This window comes from Panulirus ornatus, chromosome 16 (assembly GCF_036320965.1).
Source record: "Panulirus ornatus isolate Po-2019 chromosome 16, ASM3632096v1, whole genome shotgun sequence".
Classification (NCBI taxonomy): domain Eukaryota; kingdom Metazoa; phylum Arthropoda; class Malacostraca; order Decapoda; family Palinuridae; genus Panulirus; species Panulirus ornatus.
Window position 1 is genome coordinate 22,505,542 of NC_092239.1, and position 20,835 is coordinate 22,526,376.

General features: G+C 41.0%; 1 protein-coding gene across 1 annotated transcript in view; it reads right to left on the reverse strand.

The window, feature by feature from the left end:
• LOC139754195 (small ribosomal subunit protein mS39) overlaps positions 1-20,835 on the reverse strand; it is a 303,614-nt gene that overhangs the window by 219,267 nt on the left and 63,512 nt on the right. The window contains exon 3 of the mRNA XM_071671407.1: positions 14,470-14,667. Coding sequence (XP_071527508.1) covers positions 14,470-14,667 — 198 coding nt within the window. The remainder of the gene's footprint in view (positions 1-14,469; positions 14,668-20,835) is intronic.

Sequence of the window (20,835 nt, forward strand, 5' to 3'; positions counted from 1 at the left end):
CACTCATTCTCTCCATGTGCCCGAACCATTTCAAAACACCCTCTTCTGCTCTCTCAACCACGCTCTTTTTATTTCCACACATCTCTCTTACCCTTACGTTACTTACTCGATCAAACCACCTCACACCACACATTGTCCTCAAACATCTCATTTCCAGCACATCCATCCTCCTGCGGACAACTCTATCCATAGCCCACGCCTCGCAACCATACAACATTGTTGGAACCACTATTCCTTCAAACATACCCATTTTTGCTTTCCGAGATAATGTTCTCGACTTCCACACATTCTTCAAGGCTCCCAGAATTTTCGCCCCCTCCCCCACCCTATGATCCACTTCCGCTTCCATGGTTCCATCCGCTCCCAGATCCACTCCCAGATATCTAAAACACTTCACTTCCTCCAGTTTTTCTCCATTCAAACTCACCTCCCAATTGACTTGACCCTCAACCCTACTGTACCTGATAACCTTGCTCTTATTCACATTTACTCTTAACTTTCTTCTTTCACACACTTTACCAAACTCAGTCACCAGCTTCTGCAGTTTCTCACATGAATCAGCCACCAGCGCTGTATCATCAGCGAACAACAACTGACTCACTTCCCACGCTCTCTCATCCCCAACAGACTTCATACTTGCCCCTTGCTGTCTTATTCATATTTACTCTTAACTTTCTTCTTTCACACACTTTACCAAACTCAGTCACCAGCTTCTGACAGTTTCTCACATGAATCTGCCAACAGCGCTGTTTCATCAGCGAACAACAACAGACTCACTTCCCAAGCCCTCTCATCCACAACAGACTGCATACTTGCCCCTCTTTCCAAAACTCTTCCATTCACCTAACAACCCCATCCATAAACAAATTAAACAACCATGTAGACATCGCACACCCCTGCCGCAAACTTACATTCAATGAGAACCAATCACTTTCCTCTCTTCCCACACGTACACATGCCTTACATCCTCGATAAAAACTTTTCACTGCTTCTAACAACTTGCCTCCCACACCATATATTCTTAATACCTTCCTCAGACCATCTCTATCAACTCTATCATATGCCTTCTCCAGATCCATAAATGCTACAAACAAATCCATTTGCTTTTCTAAGTATTTCTCACATACATTCTTCAAAGCAAACACCTGATCCACACATCCTCTACCACTTCTGAAACCACACTGCTCTTCCCCAATCTGATGCTCGGTACATGCCTTCACCATCTCAATCAATACCCTCCTATATAATTTACCAGGGATACTCAACAAACTTATACCTCTGTAATTTGAGCACTCACTCTTATCCCCTTTGCCTTTGTACAATGGCACTATGCAAGCATTCCGCCAATCCTCAGGCACCTCACCATGAATCATACATACATTAAATAACCTTACCAACCAGTCAACAATACAGTCATCCCCTTTTTAAATAAATTCCAAAGCAATACCATCCAAACCCGCTGCCTTGCCGGCTTTCATCTTCCGCAAAACTTTTACTACCTCCTCTGTTTACCAAATCATTTTCCGTAACCCTCTCACTTTGCACACCACCTCGACCAAAACACCCTATATCTGCCACTCTATCAACAAACATGCTCAACAATCCTTCAAAATACTCACTCCACTTCCTTCTCACATCACCACTACTTGTTATCACCTCCCCATAAGCCCCCTTCACTGAAGTTCCCATCTGTTCCCTTGTCTTACGCAGTTTATTTACCTCCTTCCAAAACATCTTTATAAATTCTCCCTAAAATTTAATGGTACTCTCTCACCCCAACTCTCATTTGCCCTCTTTTTCACCTCTTGCACCTTTCTCTTGACCTCCTGCCTCTTTCTTTTATACATCTCCCATTCATTTGCATTATTTCCCTGCAAAAATCGTTCAAATGCCTCTCTCTCCTCTTTCACTAATAATCTTACTTCTTCATCCCACCACTCACTACCCTTTCCAATCTGTCCACCTCCCAAGCTCCTCATGTCACAAGCATCTTTTGTGCAAACCATCACTGCTTCCCTAAATACATCCAGTTCCTCCCCCACTCCCCTTCCTCCTTTGTTCTCATCTTTTTCCATTCTGTACTCAGTCTCTCCTGGTACTTCCTCACACAAGTCTCACCATTTACTCTCACCACTCTCTTCATCCCATCATTCTCTCTTCTTTTCTGAAAACCTCTACAAATCTTCACCTTCGCCTCCACAAGATAATGATCAGATATCCCTCCAGTTGCACCTCTCAGCACATTAACATCCAAAAGTCTCTCTTTCGCACGCCTATTAATTAACAATTATTTATTTATTTATTTTGCTTTGTCGCTGTCTCCTGTGTGAGCGAGGCAGCGCAAGGAAAAAGACGAAAGAATGGCCCAGCCCACCCATATACACAAGTATATACATAAACGTCCACACACGCAAATATACATACCTATACACCTCAATGTACACATACATATACACACACAGACATATACATATATACACATGTACATAATTCATACTGTCTGCCTTTATTTATTCCCATCGCCACCCCGCCACACATGTAATAACAACCCCCTCCCCCCTCATGTGTGCAAGGTAGCGCTAGGAAAAGACAACAAAGGCCCAATTCCTTCACACTCAGTCTCTAGCTGTCATGTAATAATACATCGAAACCACAGCTCCCTTTCCACATCCAGGCCCCACAGAACTTTCCATGGTTTACCCCAGATGCTTCACATGCCCTGGGTCAATTCATTGACAGCACGTCGACCCCGGTATACCACATCGTTTTAATTCACTCTATTCCTTGCATGCCTTTCACCCTCCTGCATGTTCAGGCCCCAATCACTCAAAATCTTTTTCATTCCATCTTTCCACCTTCAATTTGGTCTCCTACTTCTCCTCCTTCCTTCCATCTCTGACACATATGTCCTCTTGGTCAATCTTTCCTCACTCATTCTCTCCATGTGACCAAACCATTTCAAAACACCCTCTTCTGCTCCCTCAACCACACTCTTTTTATTTCCACACATCTCTCTTACCCTTACATTACTTACTTGATCAAACCACCTCACACCACATATTATCCTGAAACATCTCATGTCCAGCACATCCACCCTCCTGCACACAACTCTATCCATAGCCCACGCCTCGCAACCATACAACATTGATGGAACCACTATTCCTTCAAACATACCCATTTTTGCTTTCCGAGATAATGTTCTCGACTTCCAAACATTCTTCAAGGCTCCCAGAATTTTCGCCCCCTCCCCCACCCTATGATTCACTTCCGCTTCCATGGTTCTATCCACTGCCAGATCCACTCCCAGATATCTAAAACACTTTACTTCCTCCAGGTTTTCTCCATTCAAACTTACCTCCCAATTGACTTGAGACCTCAACCCTACTGTACCTAATAACCTTGCTCTTATTCACATTTACCCTCAACTTTCTTCTTTCACACACTTTACCAAACTCAGCCACCAGCATCTGCAGTTTCTCACATGAATCAGCCACCAGCGCTGCATAATCAGCGAACAACAACTTACTCACTTCCTAAGCTCTCTCATCCACAACAGACTGCATACTTGCCCCTCTTTCCAAAACTCTTCCATTCACCTCCCTAACAACCCCGTCCATAAACAAATTAAACAACCATGGAGACATCACACACCCCTGCCGCAAACCTACATTCACTGAGAACCAATCACTTTCCTCTCTTCCTACACGTACACATGCCTTACATCCTCGATTAAAACTTTTCACTGCTTCTAACAAATTGCCTCCCACACCAAATGTTCTTAATACCTCCCACAGACTGTCTCTATCAACTCTATCATATGCCTTCTCCAGATCCATAAATGCTACATACAAATCCATTTGCTTTTCTAAGAATTTCTCACATACATTCTTCAAAGCAAACACCTGATCCACACATCCTCTACCACTTCTGAAACCACACTGCTCTTCCCCAATCTGATACTCTGTACATGCATTCACCCTCTCAATCAATACCCTCCTATATAATTTACCAGGAATACTCAACAAACTTATACCTCTGTAATTTGAGCACTCACTCTTATCCCCTTTTCCTTTGTACAATGGCACTATGCAAGCATTCCGCCAATCCTCAGGCACCTCACCATGAATCATACATACATTAAATAACCTTCCCAACCAGTCAACAATACAGTCACCCCCTTTTTTAATAAAGTCCACTGCAATACCATCCAAATCTTCTGCCTTGCCGGCTTTCATCTTCTGCAAAGCTTTTACTACCTCTTTTCTGTTTACCAAATCATTTTCCCTAACCCTCACACTTTGCACACCACCTCGATCAAAACACCCTATATCTGCCAATCTATCATCAAACACATTCAACAAACCTTCAAAATACTCACTCCATCTCCTTCTCACATCACCACTACTTGTTATCACCTCCCCATTAGCCCCCTTCACTGAAGTTCCCATTTGTTCCCTTGTCTTACGCACTTTATTTACCTCCTTCCAAAACATCTTTTTATTCTCCCTAAAATTTAATGATACTCTCTCACCCCAACTCTCATTTGCCCTCTCTTTCACCTCTTGCACCTTTCTCTAGGCCTCCTGCCTCTTTCTTTTAAACATCTCCCACTCATTTTTCATTCTCTCCCTGCAAAAATCGTCCAAATGCCTCTCTCCTCTCTTTCACTAATAATCTTACTTCTTCATCCCACCACTCACTACCCTTTCTAATCAACCCATCTCCCACACTTCTCATGCCACAAACATCTTTTGCGCAAGCCATCACTGCTTCCCTAAATACATCCCATTCTTCCCCCACTCCCCTTACCTCCTTTGTTCTCACCTTTTTCCATTCTGTACTCAGTCTCTCCTGGTACTTCCTCACACAAGTCGCCTTCCCAAGCTCACTTACTCTCACCACTCTCTTCACCCCAACACTCTCTCTTCTTTTCTGAAAACCCCTACAAATCTTCACCTTCGCCTGCACAAGATAATGATCAGACATCCCTTCAGTTGCACCTCTCAGCACATTAACACCCAAAAGTCTCTCTTTCCCACGCCTATCAATTAACACGTAATCTAATAACGCTCTCTGGCCATCTCTCCTACTTACATACGTATACTTATGTATATCTCCCTTTTTAAACCAGGTATTCCCAATCACCAGTCCTTTTTCAGCACAGAAATCTACAAGCTCTTCACCATTTCCATTTACAACACTGAACACCCCATGTATACCAATTATTCCCTCAACTGCCACATTACTCACCTTTGCATTCAAATCACCCATCACTATAACCCGGTCTTGTGCATCAAAACCACTAACACTCATTCAGCTGCTCCCAAAACACTTGCCTCTCATGATCTTTCTTCTCATGCCCAGGTGCATATGCACCAATAATCACCCATCTCTCTCCATCAATTTTCAGTTTTACCCATATCAATCTAGAATTCACATTCTTACACTCTATCACATACTCCCACAACTCCTGTTTCAAGAGTAGTGCTACTCCTTCCCTTGCTCTTGTCCTCTCACTAACCCCTGAATTTACTCCCAAGACCTTCCCAAACCACTCTTCCCCTTTACCCTTGAGCTTCATTTCACTCAGAGCCAGAACATCCAGTTTCCTTTCCTCAAACATACTACCTATCTCTCCTTTTTTCTCATCTTGGTTACATCCACACACATTTAGACACCCCAATCTGAGCCTTAGAGGAGGATGAGCACTCCCCGCGTGACTCCTTCTTCTGTTTCCCCTTTTAGAAAGTTAAAATTCAAGGAGGGGAGGGTTTCTGGCCCCCCGCTCCTGTCCCATTTAGTTGCCTTCTACGACACGTGAGGAATGCGTGGGAAGTATTCTTTCTCCCTTATCTTCCAGATAATTAACAATATATTACATTATACCTTGTCGCTGTCTCCAGCATTTGCAAGGTAGCGTAAGGAAACAGACGAAAGATTGGCCCAACCTACCCACATACACATGCATATACATACACTTCCACACACACACAGATACATACCTATACATTTCAATGTATACATATATATACACACTCAGACATATACATTTTTACGCATGTACATAACTCATACCGTCTGCCTTTATTCATTCCCTTTGCCACTCCGCCACACATGAAATGACAACCCCTTCTCCCTGCACATGCACAAGGTAGCGCTAGGAAAAGACAACAAAGGCATTGTTCGTTCACACTCAGTCTCCAGCTGCCATGTATAAAACACCAAAACCACAGCTCCCTTTCCACACCCAGGCCCCACAGAACTTTCTATTTTTTATCCCAGATGCTTCACATGCCCTAGTTCAATCCACTGACACCACGTCAACCCCGGCATACCACATCGTTCCAATTCCCTCTATTCCTTGTACGCCCTTCACCCTCCTCCATGTTCAGGCCTCAATCACTCAAAATCTTTTTCGCTCCATCTTTTCACCTCCAATTCGGTCTCCCACTTCTCCTCGTTCCCTCCACTTCTGACACATATATCCTCTTGGTCAATCTTCCCTCACTCATTCTCTCCTTGTGACCAAACCATTTCAATACACACTCTTCTGCTTTCTCAACCACACTCTTTATTAACACACATCTCTCTTACCCTTTCATTACTTACTCAATCAAACCACCTCACACCACATACTGTCCTCAAACATCTCATTTCCAACACATTCAACCTCCTCTGCATAACCCTATCTATAGCCCATGCCTCGCAACCATACAACATTGTTGGAACCACTATTCCCTCAAACATACCTATTTTTTGCTTTCTGAGATAATGTTCTCGCCTTCCACACATTTTTCAACGCTCCCAGAACTTTCGCCCCCTCCCCCACCCTGTGACTCACTTCTACTTCCATGTTTCCATACGCTGCCAAATCCACTCCCACATATCTAAAACACTTTACTTCCGCCAGTTTTTCTCCATTTAAACTTACATCCCAAATGACTTGTCCCTCAACCCTACTCTACCTAATAATCTTGCTCTTATTCACATTTACTCTCAGCTTTCTTCTTTCACACACCTTATCAAACTCAGTCACCAACTTCTGCAGTTTCTCACCCAAATCAGCCACCAGTGCTGTATCATCAGCAAACACCAACTGATTCACTTCCCAAGCTCTCTCATCCACAACAGACTGCATACTTGCCCCTCTCTCCAAAACTCTTCCATTCACCTCCCTACCAACCACATCTATAAACAAATTAAACAACCATGGCGACATCACGCACCCTTGACGCAACCCAATATTCACTGAGAACCAATCACTTTCCTCTCTTCCTACTCGTACACATGCCTTACATCCTCGATAAAAACTTTTCACTGCATTTAGCAACTTGCCTCCCACACCATATACTCTTAATACCTTCCACAGAGCATCTCTATCAACTCTATCATATGCCTTCTCCAGATTCATTAGTGCTACATGCAAATCCATTTGTTTTTCTAAGTATTTCTCACATACATTTTTCAAAGCAAACACCTGATCCACACATCCTCTACCACTTCTGAAACCACACAGCTCTTCCTCATTCTGATGCTTTGTAAATGCCTTCACTCTCTCAATCCATACCCTCCCATATAATTTCCCAGGAATACTCAACAAACTTATACCTCTGTAATTTGAACGCTCACCTTTATCCCTTTTGCCTTTGTACAATGGCACTATGCATGCATTCCGCCAATCCTCAGGCACTCCACCATGAGCCATGAATACTCTGAATATCCTCACCAACTAATCAACAACACAGTCACCCCCTTTTATAATAAATTCCACTGCAATACCAGGAACTTTCATCAAGGGGTGGGCACAGCCAAAGAGCCTTCACTCATCCCTGTCCTTACATGCCTCCTTCGTGTACACCTTTACACGCATTCTTCCACCATTTCTCTCCCTCCAGTATTCCTCCACCTTATTTGTCCATGTCACAGGTGGTCTTCCTCTCACACCAAACTCTTTAATTGTACTATCATACAGTCTCCTTGTAAACTCCCAGTCTTGCATTCTTTCCACATGACCACACCCCTGCAAAGTATTACATTTCTCCCATTCTACCATTCCACAGCTTATTCCCTTTGCATTCCCTGCCATATCACATCTCTCATACATCCTTACATTTCTTTCTTCACTCCATTTAGTCACACCATATGCTCTTTTCAGACAGCTCATTTCCACAGCCCTGGATCCTTAACCTCCGTGACTCATTCCATGTTCATGTTTTGGCTGTAAAGATCTCCTTGGAATTACTATGCTGTCCCTTAATCCTCCCTTCACTTCCATACTTATACTTCTACCCTTCATTATTCTATTAAGGGACTCAATGACTCTTCTACCCTGTACTACCCTCTCCCTTACCTCTCCTTCCATATAACCAAACTTACCCAAGACAGCTCCTATATACTTAAATTCTCTCACTTCTTCCAGTCTTTCTTCCTCAATATCCAAAGCGCAATTCAGTACACTTTCTTCTATCACTCTACTGATGACCCCCGACTTACAATAATTTGACTTTTGAATTTTCAACTTTACGATGGTGCGATACTCAACACTTTATTATTAAAATAGGCTTTGAGCTAGATGGCTTTGTCCAAATGTAGGCTAATGTAAGTGTTCTGAAAACATTTAAGATATGCTAGGCTAAGTTATGATGTTCGGTAGGTTAGATGTACAGTATCAAATGTATTTTCGACTTATATTTTCAACTCACGATGGGTTTATCAAAGTGTAACCCTATAATAAGTTGAGGAGCATCAGTATATGGTTTTACAGAATCTATACTTTCACTCTGTTTCCATTCAAACACCATTACTTTACTTTTATTTGGATTTACCTTCAATCACCTATGCTTGTACACATCATAAAACACACTTACAACCTTCTGGAACTCCTCTTCACTCTCTGCAAACAACACAGTATCATCTGCAAACTGGCATGCCACTAGGCACCATATCTCAATGCCATGCCCCCATCTCTGCAACCCTTTTCCCTAGTTTTGCTTTCATTGCTCTTATCACTCCATCTAACCAAGATGACATCAAATGGCCCTGCCTCACACCTACATGTATCCCAAGACTTTCGCTCAACTCTCCACCCTCTGTAGAAGCCTTTCACACAATGCATATATTTGTTGTCCCCCTATACTATATATCATTAACACATCCCAAAAAAGCATTCTAATCAACTCTGTCAAAGCTTTCTCTAGATCTATAAAAGCTGCATAAAACTTTCAACCTTTCACTAAATACTTTTCCACGGTCATTTTTACTACAAAACTCTAATCCATATATCACCTAACTTTCCTAAAACCCCTTTGCTCTTCACTTATTCTGCATTGAAACACTTCCATTACTCTATCAATTAATATTCTTGCTTACACTTTTCTTGGTATACTTAACAGACTTACTCCCCTATAATTGCTACATACATCCTTAACAAAATGATTTGGTAAACAGAGAAGAGGTAGTGAAAGCTTTGCGGAAGATGAAAGCCAGCAAGGCAGCAGGTTTGGATGGTATTGCAGTGGAATTTATTAAAAAAGGGGGTGACTGTATTGTTGACTGGTTGGTAAGGTTATTTAATGTATGTATGACTCATGGTGAGGTGCCTGAGGATTGGCGGAATGCGTGCATAGTGCCATTGTACAAAGGCAAAGGGGATAAGAGTGAGTGCTCAAATTACAGAGGTATAAGTTTGTTGAGTATTCCTGGTAAATTATATGGGAGGGTATTGATTGAGAGGGTGAAGGCATGTACAGAGCATCAGATTGGGGAAGAGCAGTGTGGTTTCAGAAGTGGTAGAGGATGTGTGGATCAGGTGTTTGCTTTGAAGAATGTATGTGAGAAATACTTAGAAAAGCAAATGGATTTGTATGTAGCATTTATGGATCTGGAGAAGGCATATGATAGAGTTGATAGAAATGCTCTGTGGAAGGTATTAAGAATATATGGTGTGGGAGGAAAGTTGTTAGAAGCAGTGAAAAGTTTTTATCGAGGATGTAAGGCATGTGTACGTGTAGGAAGAGAGGAAAGTGATTGGTTCTCAGTGAATGTAGGTTTGCGGCAGGGGTGTGTGATGTCTCCATGGTTGTTTAATTTGTTTATGGATGGGGTTGTTAGGGAGGTAAATGCAAGAGTTTTGGAAAGAGGGGCAAGTATGAAGTCTGTTGGGGATGAGAGAGCTTGGGAAGTGAGTCAGTTGTTGTTCGCTGATGATACAGCGCTGGTGGCTGATTCATGTGAGAAACTGCAGAAGCTGGTGACTGAGTTTGGTAAAGTGTGTGGAAGAAGAAAGTTAAGAGTAAATGTGAATAAGAGCAAGGTTATTAGGTACAGTAGGGTTGAGGGTCAAGTCAATTGGGAGGTGAGTTTGAATGGAGAAAAACTGGAGGAAGTGAAGTGTTTTAGATATCTGGGAGTGGATCTGGCAGCGGATGGAACCATGGAAGCGGAAGTGGATCATAGGGTGGGGGAGGGGGCGAAAATTCTGGGAGCCTTGAAGAATGTGTGGAAGTCGAGAACATTATCTCGGAAAGCAAAAATGGGTATGTTTGAAGGAATAGTGGTTCCAACAATGTTGTATGGTTGCGAGGCGTGAGCTATGGATAGAGTTGTGCGCAGGAGGATGGATGTGCTGGAAATGAGATGTTTGAGGACAATGTGTGGTGTGAGGTGGTTTGATCGAGTGAGTAACGTAAGGGTAAGAGAGATGTGTGGAAATAAAAAGAGCTTGGTTGAGAGAGCAGAAGAGGGTGTTTTGAAGTGGTTTGGGCACATGGAGAGAATGAGTGAGGAAAGACTGACCAAGAGAATATATGTGTCGGAGGTGGAGGGAACGAGGAGAAGAGGGAGACCAAATTGGAGGTGGAAAGATGGAGTGAAAAAGATTTTGTGTGATCGGGGCCTGAACATGCAGGAGGGTGAAAGGAGGGCAAGGAATAGAGTGAATTGGAGTGATGTGGTATACCGGGGTTGACGTGCTGTCAGTGGATTGAATCAAGGCATGTGAAGCGTCTGGGGTAAACCATGGAAAGCTGTGTAGGTATGTATATTTGCGTGTGTGGACGTATGTATATACATGTGTATGGGGGGGGGGTTGGGCCATTTCTTTCGTCTGTTTCCTTGCGCTACCTCGCAAACGCGGGAGACAGCGACAAAGTATAATAAAAAAAATAAAATAATAAATCCTTAACATCTTTTCCTTTGAATAAAGAAACAATAATAGTTTTCACCCAATCCTTAGGCACAACTTTCTGTTTCAATGCTAACTTAACATATCAGATGCATATACTCTATCACACATTTTCCTCCATACCTCAGCATTTCAGCCATAATCCCATCCACTCCAGGTGCTTTTCCTACCTTCAGCCTCATTATTGCCCTTCTTACTTCACTTTTTTCTATAGGCCTTGTACTTGTATCCTCTTCCTTCCATCCTCTACAACCATTCACGTAATAACTGCTGCCTCCCCTTTTCTCACATTCAACAGTTCCTCAAAATACTCATTCCATCTTCCTTTCACTTCTTCCTTTTAATTCAGCTACTCCCTTAATTCTCACATTAACTTTTCACTCTTACATCCAACTCTTTCCTTTCTCACCTACTTCCAGTATATTATCTTATCATCCAGAAACTTTTCACTCATCTTTCTTCCAAAATCTTCATCTGCTCTTTCTTTGCTTTCCTCTATCAGCTTTTTAACATTCTGCTTACATATTTCACATTCATCCCTCATCCTTTGCTGAACTTCCATGGGTACATTCATATCAAGCAATCCACCATATGCCTTTTCCTTCTTTTCCACAGCATTTCCAATCTCTTCAGTCAACCATGCCATGCCCTTATTTATTCCTATACCTCGCAACCATGTATTCAACAGCTAATACTACAGTCTTCAACAGGATTTCTCTAAACATTTTAAACACCTCATTCATACATGACTGCATCCGTACATTCACTGCACTTCCATCTAAGCTTTCAGTTACATTCCTTTCATACTCATCCCTATATTTTTTCAGAATCACCTTCTTGCTTGCCAACACTTTTGCCCCTCCACTCTTTTGTACACCATACCTCCACTTCTCCCTGATCCTTTTCCCCACAAGAGCTGCGAAATGGTCAGTCTCCAAAGAATCCTCTGACAATTCTAGTATCTAGCATAGCCTTTCTCAATCTTTCATCCAATGCCACATAGTCATTCAAAGCCTTTTGCTCTTCTTTTCCATCATTCCTCATCCATGTGCATCTGTGAATCACCTTGAGCTAAAACATGTTTGCAAGGAATATGCCCCTCTCAGCACAAATGTCTACAATATAACTTCCATTCTTATTTACTTTGGGTACTCCCCATTTATCAACTACCTTACCAGTTTCATCACACCCCACTTTCGCATCCATATCACCCAATATGACCACGTTTCTCTTATTCTCAAAAACACTTATACGATCATTCAAATTTCTCCAGAAAAGCTTTATTTCATCCTTACCTTGTACAGTCTTCATATTCACAGGTGCATATACACATAACCATGCATACTTCACAACCCCAATCTTTTCTTTCACCCACATGATTCTTGAGCCTTTCCATCCATGCTCTGTAACACCCTCCCACACTCTTGGTGACAGCAGAATTGCACATTCTTATTTCCCTTTTCCCAATAATCTTCACTCATTCCTGTCCATACCACACCTCCATCCATGCCCTATCATTACTTGAATTCATCATTTCCATTTTCACTCCACAAAACCTGCACAAGGATATAGGTTTCCCTAATCCCCAGCACATCCAAGCTACAACTTTTAAACTTCTCCACAAGCTCCCTCCCTTTACTCTCACTAGTAATCCCATTCACATTCAGTGCCATCACCCTCAGTCACCTGTCTCTTTCAATCCTCAGCATAACTGGTAGACTCCAGTGCTGCTTCTTAGCATTTTGTGTGAAACCTATGACAGGTCATGGCAGAGGGTAACTCCAGTGCAGTATTTCTCAAGGCAGCGAGGTTCCAAAATTGTCAAAAAATTAAAAAGTCATAGCTCATCTCAGGTATTTGTCTAAATTTAAAAGGATTGCCCTGATGGAGTCAGGAAATGCCTCCCCCTTTCGTTCCACTCTTAAGGGGCGTACTAATGGAGTCATCACTTTTGAGCGTAGATTACACAACCTTATTACAAATGACGTCTTACATTTTTTCTTCTAATTACTGATATCATTATTTTTCCTCTGCCCATTCAACCATTCTTAATGCATTATTTTCACTCTGGATGCCAATAGTTCAATTTGAGGGATGAAAACTCTAAGGCACATTGGCACTATGCATTACTGTCTTTATGTCAAACTTGTTTTCTGGGCCTCTCATGCATGCACTTCCTGTTGGGACACAGCCAACTGTATGATGTATACATCCGATGTAATTTCAACTTTTTATGTGGAAGCTCAGGATGTATGAATTTCTAATCAATGATTTTTAATATGTTCCATACTATTCATCATTTCCCGCATTAGCTAGGTAGTGTTAAGAACAGAGGACTGGGCCTTTGAGGAAATATCCTCACCTGGCTCCCTTCTCTGTTCCTTCTTTTGGAAAAAAAAAAAAAAAAGAGAGAGAGGGAGGATTTCCAGCCCCCCGCTCCCTTCCCTTTTAGTCACCTTCTACGACATGCAGGGAATACGTGGGAAGTATTCTTTCTCCCCTATCCCCAGGGGTAGATTTTTAATATGTAACAGGCTAAAACTTCTCCATGAAGGACCACCAAAGTTTCCTCATGGCTTTGGCAATTTACAAACATTTCCATACTCTAACATTTAAAATTCTATTACAAAACCTTTAACAAATGTCTTACATCTATCTGTTTCAACTATTCCATCTCCCAAAGCTATGAGGGTGGACTTTATAAAATCTTCTACATGCAAACTTATAAGCATACAATGCTTAATACTCTCTCGGTCTCTTACTCTACACTCAATCTTCCTACTGCATTTCAGTTACCAAATTCTTCCTTTCATCACATCCATATAATATAACACTGCCATCATTATGCACCCTTCCTGGGCATATGCCTAAACCAACTCAAAGCTTCACAGTGTACTTTCAAACCTATTTCTTTACATTTTTCATTCCTCACAATTTTGACAATCTAGTTACATTTTACTGTGTATTCAAATGTTATAAATCCAAGTTATACAATAACCAAATGTACTAAAATGAGTTCCATCACTACTATAAGCTTTATTACACCTGAAGGTTCAATTTTTCTTTCAATCTTTAATGGTCTTATATTCATAGAAATTTACACGACAATAAGCACATTGTAAGTTTCTTTCCCTCGAATCCATCATCTTTTAATTACCTAAATAACTAATAAACTTTTCAGTTAACTGTTATGCAATAAAATTCATATCTTACTCAGAATACTTATCATGCATATAAATATAATAGGTTCTGAGATATCTTGCAAACACAAAATACACATCACTTACTTCGATAAAAGGATCCTCTGGTCTGTGTGTAAAAAGCTCAGCATTTTCATCACGTATCCATCTTGCAGCCTTACGTCCTGCTTCTTTAGAGAGTGAGAAGGTACGCTTGATCATATTGGAGGCAGGTGTCAAGAATGGATCATCATGATATTTGTAATGTGGTCCTGATATGTCCCGACTCACAGTGCTTGCCAATGCCTAAAAAACATGCCTTTCTAAAAAATTCACATAACAGAAATATTAAACGAAAACAAACTTTCACATGAGGAAACCTTATCTTACTTATTCTGTAGCAGCTATGGTCTTCATGTTAATGAAAGAGGTACTTTAAAGGCATTTTCTATCACACGACAACTCTCACTGACATTTGTTTACTGAAATCAAGCAATTTAACCTATCATATACCACATTAAATTGTAGACAGTCAAATGGAAAAGAAAATATATAATACATTACACACAAACACATCTACTTTAACCCTTTAAGGGCAAGACCCCTTTTATCTCATCCTTAAACAAAACATGAACTGAGTATGTCTCGTGAGCTACTTGCCTGCTTAACATAAATGTAATGTTTTCCGAAAGTGCTTATACAAATAAATAAATTAATATGGTGTGTTCTACTTTAATCTGAATCAGCTGGTCTTTGATTAATAGTTCATCTTAATGAAATTAAAAAGAAAGTTTCATATGGGTGACAAGTCTACATTCATAAACAATTGTAATAATGTATTCAGTTATGAAGTTCATCTATGAGGCTTAAAATACAGCTCAAGGTGACCTACTTATGGTGGGATGCTGAAACACTCATCAACTAGAGCTTTGCAAAATGTTTTAATGAAAGTAAACCAAATATCTCCCCTTCATGGGACACAAGCAACGTAGCTTAAGTATGTAAAAGTATGATCACCTATACTGCCTGAGTAAGGTTTTTTCATACCTATTCACCATTTCCCATATCAGCGAGGTAGCGATGAGAACAGAGAACTGAGCCTAAGAGGGAGAATCCTCACTTGGCCCCCTTCTCTGTTTCTTCTTTTGGAAAAGTAAAAACTGGAGGGGAGGATTTCCAGCCTCCTGCTATCCCGAGCAAGATAACTGCACATATTCAATTTTGACATGTAAGTCCAAGATCTGAGAATATAATTATATGATATTCACATGTTTGAAGTTTAACAGAGATATCTTCACAAATGAGAAAATTACTGCCTAGACAGAGTTTCTCCACTCATCAGACCTTGATCTTAATATCCAAGGACACAATGACCAAATTATGGCACACAAACTTCATTGTTTTTAGCATTCCTAAATGTTTCAAGATTCATAAAGATTTCTTAACAAACTAAGTTATGGTCCAGACAAGCTACTGGCATATATTTGACCTTGATCTTAAAGTTTAGGGTCATAGTGACCTAACTTTATTATGCAGCTCTCAGTGTTTGCATGGAACTTACATACTCCAAGTTTCATAATTACATATCCACAAATAAGAAAGTTATGGCCTAGACAAGGCATCATTGGAGGTGTTCTAAGTGTATTGCATCTAAGCCATGTATCTTAGTGTACTGAGCCACTGTGTCCTAAAATATGAAGTCTTAAAGTTCAGCATCCTAGATTATGGTGTCCTAAAATACAATATCCATGAAATCATGGTTTCTTAATAATATGGTACACTAATATGGTGTCTTAGGTGGTGGTAGTAGTTGGTTGTAGATTTGGTGGTGACTGCGAAGCCCCAAAGACTGTTCTACTGTTTCCCCTGACAACTTCATGTGCCCTGGTTCAGCCCAGTACATCACCCCTGGTGCACCACATAACTCCAATATGTTCTGTCTTATGCATATCACTCACCCTCCTGGATGTTTTTACCCTATTAATTCAAAGCCTCTTTCCATCCTTCTATCTCCGGCTCAGTCTCTCCCTTCCCCTTGCTCCCAACATTTCTGACATGTATAACCTCTTAGTTAATTTCTCTTCACTCATCCTCTCCATATGTCCAAACCATTTCAAAATACCCTGGTAAAGAAGTGGGTCACTGCAGAACATAGGAACATTTGAAATTGAATGTAACAGTAAATTAAAAAAATCCTTTGTTTTTCAAAATATTGCCTTAAAACCAATACCAAGGGAACTAGCAGACTTGTATTTTCAAATTCTGATACATCAAGGACAGAAACCAAAAAGTGCCAATGCAATATCTTTCACACCTAAAAGCTATGTATATAAAATGCAATAACTGGAGTCTTTACTTTCTTTCTGCATGTAGACCGATGAATGTGCTAACATGGCCATCTTTAAATAAGCAGTCCATAAAACGGACAAGATTTTTTTAGTACCATTATTATCATTATACTTTATCACTGTCTTTAGCATCGGCAAGGTAGAGCAAGGAAACAGACGAAAGAATGGCCCAACCCACCCACATACACATGTATATATATAAATGGCCACATATGCACATATACATACCTATACAATTCAACATATACATATATATACATACACAGACATATACATATATGCACATATACATATTCATACATGATGCCTTCATCTGTACCTGCCGCCACCCCACCACACATGAAATGGCGCACCCCCCCCCGTGTATGCAAGGTGGCGATAAGAAAAGACAACAAAGGCCACATTTGCTCACACTCAGTCTCTAGCTATAGTTTGTAATGCACCGAAACCACAGCTCCATTTCCACATCCAGGCCCCACACACCTTTCCATGGTTTACCCCAGACAATTCGCATGATCTGGATCAATCCATTGACAGCATGTCGACCCTGGTATACCACACTGTTCCAATTCACTCTATTCCTTGCATGCCTTTCACCTTCCTGCATGTTCAGGCCCCAATCACTCAAAATCTTTTTCACTCCATCTTTCTGCCTCCAAAACATATATATGTATTCATTTATTATACACACATGCATGAGTATGTATATACATGTGCATGTGGGTGCGTTGGGCCATTCTTTCGTCTGTTTCCTTGCGCTACCTCGCTAACGCAGGAGACAGAGACAAAGTATAATAAATAAATAAATATAAATATATTTATTATACTTAATCGCTGTTTCCTGCATCAGTGAGGCAGTGCAAGGAAACAGATGAAGAATGTCCCAACTACCCACATACACATATACGTACATAAACACCCATACATGCACATATGCATATGTACACATTTCAACGTATACATACATATACATATCTTTATTTATTATTCATTTCACTTTGTCGCTGTCTCCCACGTTAGCGAGGTAGCGCAAGGAAACAGACAAAAGAATGGCCCAACCCACCTACATACACATGTATATACATACACATCCACACACGCAAATATACATACCTATACATCTCAACGTATACATATATATACACACACAGACATATACATATACACACATGTACAAAATTCATACTGTCTGCCTTTATTCATTCCCATCGCCACCCCGCCACACATGAAATAACAACCCCCTCCCCCGCATGTGCACGAGGTAGCACTAGGAAAAGACAATAAAGGCCACATTTGTTCACACTCAGTCTCTAGCTGTCATGTATAATGCACTGAAAAGACAGCTCCCTTTCCACATCCAGGCCCCACAGAACTTTCCATGGTTTACCCCAGACACTTCACATGCCCTGGTTCAATCCATTGACAGCATGTCGACCCTGGTATACCACATCGTTCCAATTCACTCTATTTCTTGTATGCCTTTCACCCTCCTGCATGTTCAAGCCCCGATCACTCAAAATCTCTTTCACTCCATCTTTCTACCTCCACTTTGGTCTCCCACTTCTCGTTTCCTCCACCTCTGACACATATATCCTCTTGGTCAATCTTTCCTCATTCATTCTCTCCATGTGACCAAACCATTTCAAAACACCCTCTTCTGCTCTCTCGACCACACTCTTTTTATTACCACACATCTCTTACCCTATTATTACTTACTCGATCAAAACACCTCACACCACATATTGTCCTCAAACATCTCATTTCCAGCACATCCACCCTCCTCCTCACAACTCTATCTATAGCCCATGCCTCGCAACCATATAACATTGTTGGAACCACTATTCCTTCAAACATACCCATTTTTGCTTTCCGAGATAATGTTCTTGACTTCCACACATTCTTCAACGATCTCAGAATTTTCGCCCCCTCCCCCACCCAATGATTCACTTCCACTTCCATGGTTCCATCCACTGCCAAGTCCACTCCCAGACATCTAAAACACTTCGCTTCCTCCAGTTATTCTCCATTGAAACTTACCTCCCAATTGACTTGTCCCTCAACCCTACTGTACCTAATAACCTTGCTCTTATTCACATTTACTCTCAGCTTTCTTCTTTCACACACTTTACCAAACTCAGTCACCAGCTTCTGCAGTTCCTCACACGAATCAGCCACCAGTGCTGTATCATCAGCGAACAACAACTGACTCGCTTCCCAAGCTCTCTCATCCTCAAGAGACTGCATACTTGCTCCTCTTTCCAAAACTCTTGTATTCACCTCCCTAACGACCCCATACATAAACAAATTAAACAACCATGGAGACATCACACACCCCTGCCGCACAGACATATACAAATATACACATGTACATATTCATACTTGCTGCCTTCATTCATTCCCGTCACCATCCTGTCAAACAGCCTTCTCCATATCCATATATGCCACACACACATTCTTCAAAGCAAACACCTGATCCATAGATCCTCTACCAGTTCTGAAACCACACTGCTCTTCCCCAGTCTAATGCTCTGTACATGCCTTTACCCTCTCAATCAATATCCTCCCATATAATTTCCCAGTAATACTCAACAAACTTATGCCTCTGTAATTTGAACATTCACCTTTATCCACTATGCCTTTGTACAATGGCACTATGCATGCATTACACCATTCCTCAAGCACTTAACCATGATCCATACATACCAACCAATCAACAACATAGGCACCCCGTTTTTTAATAGATTTCATTGAGATACCATCCAAATCCGCTGCCTTGCCAGATTTCATCTTCAGCAAAGCTTTCACTACCTGTTCTCTGTTTACCAAACCATTCTCCCTGACCCTCTCACTTCACACACCATCTCGACCAAAACACCCTATATCTGCCACTCTATCATCTAACACATTCAACAAACCTTCAAAATACTCACTCCATCTTCTTCTCACTTCGTCACTATTTGTTTCTACCTCCCCATTTGCCCCATTCTCCTATGTTCCCATTTGTTCTCTTGTATTCTGCACATTATTTACCTCCTTCTAAAACATCTTTCTATTCTCCCTAAAATCTAATGATACTCTCTCACCCCAACTCTCATTTGCCCTCTTTTCACCTCTTGCACCTTTCTCTTGACCGCCTGCCTCTTTCTTTTATACATCTCCCACTCATTTGCACTACTTCCCTGTAAAAATCTTCCAAACGCCTCTCACTTCTCTTTCACTAACAACCTTAATTCTTCATCCCCCACATTACCCTTTCTAATCTGCCCACCTCCCACCTTTCTCACACCACATGCATGTTTTGCCCAAGCTATCACTGCTTCCCTAAATACGTCCAATTCCTCCTCCACTCCCCCTCACGCCATTTGCCCTCACCTTTTGCCATTCTACGTTCAATCTCTCCTGGTACTTCCTCACTCAAGTCTCCTTTCCAAGCTCACTTACTCTCACCACTCTCTTCTCTCCAACATTATCTCTTCTTTTTTGAAATCCTCTACAAATCTTCAACTTCGCCTCCACAAGATAGTGATCAGACATCCCTCCAGCTGCTCCTCTCAAAACATTTACATCCAAAAGTCTCTCTTTTACATGCCAGTCAACACATGATTCAACAATGCCCTTTGACCATCTCTCCTACTCACATATGTATACTTAAGTATACATATAATTATCTAAGGTTGCTTCATTACATTACAACCTTTGATCTCATGGGCAATGTGCAGTCTAAATCTTAAGCCATCATCATTATGCAAAAGGTAGTAATGCAAAGTGAAGTGAAGCATAAGAAATGTGAGAAAAGATCCCCATAAGCTTTTATTCCAAAGTATGTCACAATACACATTAAGAAAAATGGATTCGTTTAAGCTCTGAAACCTGGGAGTAATTATTTCCCTATCTCAGATTGCTGTGTAACAACTTGAATCTCTATGTAATTCCACTGGCTGGCACAGATATACTTGGATTTGAAAGAAAGTGAGCATTCTAAACTTTTGCAAATGTTCTCTGCAGGGAAATTCTCATCATGGATATTTCTTGGGTACGAATTTCAATAACAGTTGTGCCTTACAAAATGGCAGAATAACATGCTTTATAGATATCAAATATATACTGTAACAATATCAAAATAAGT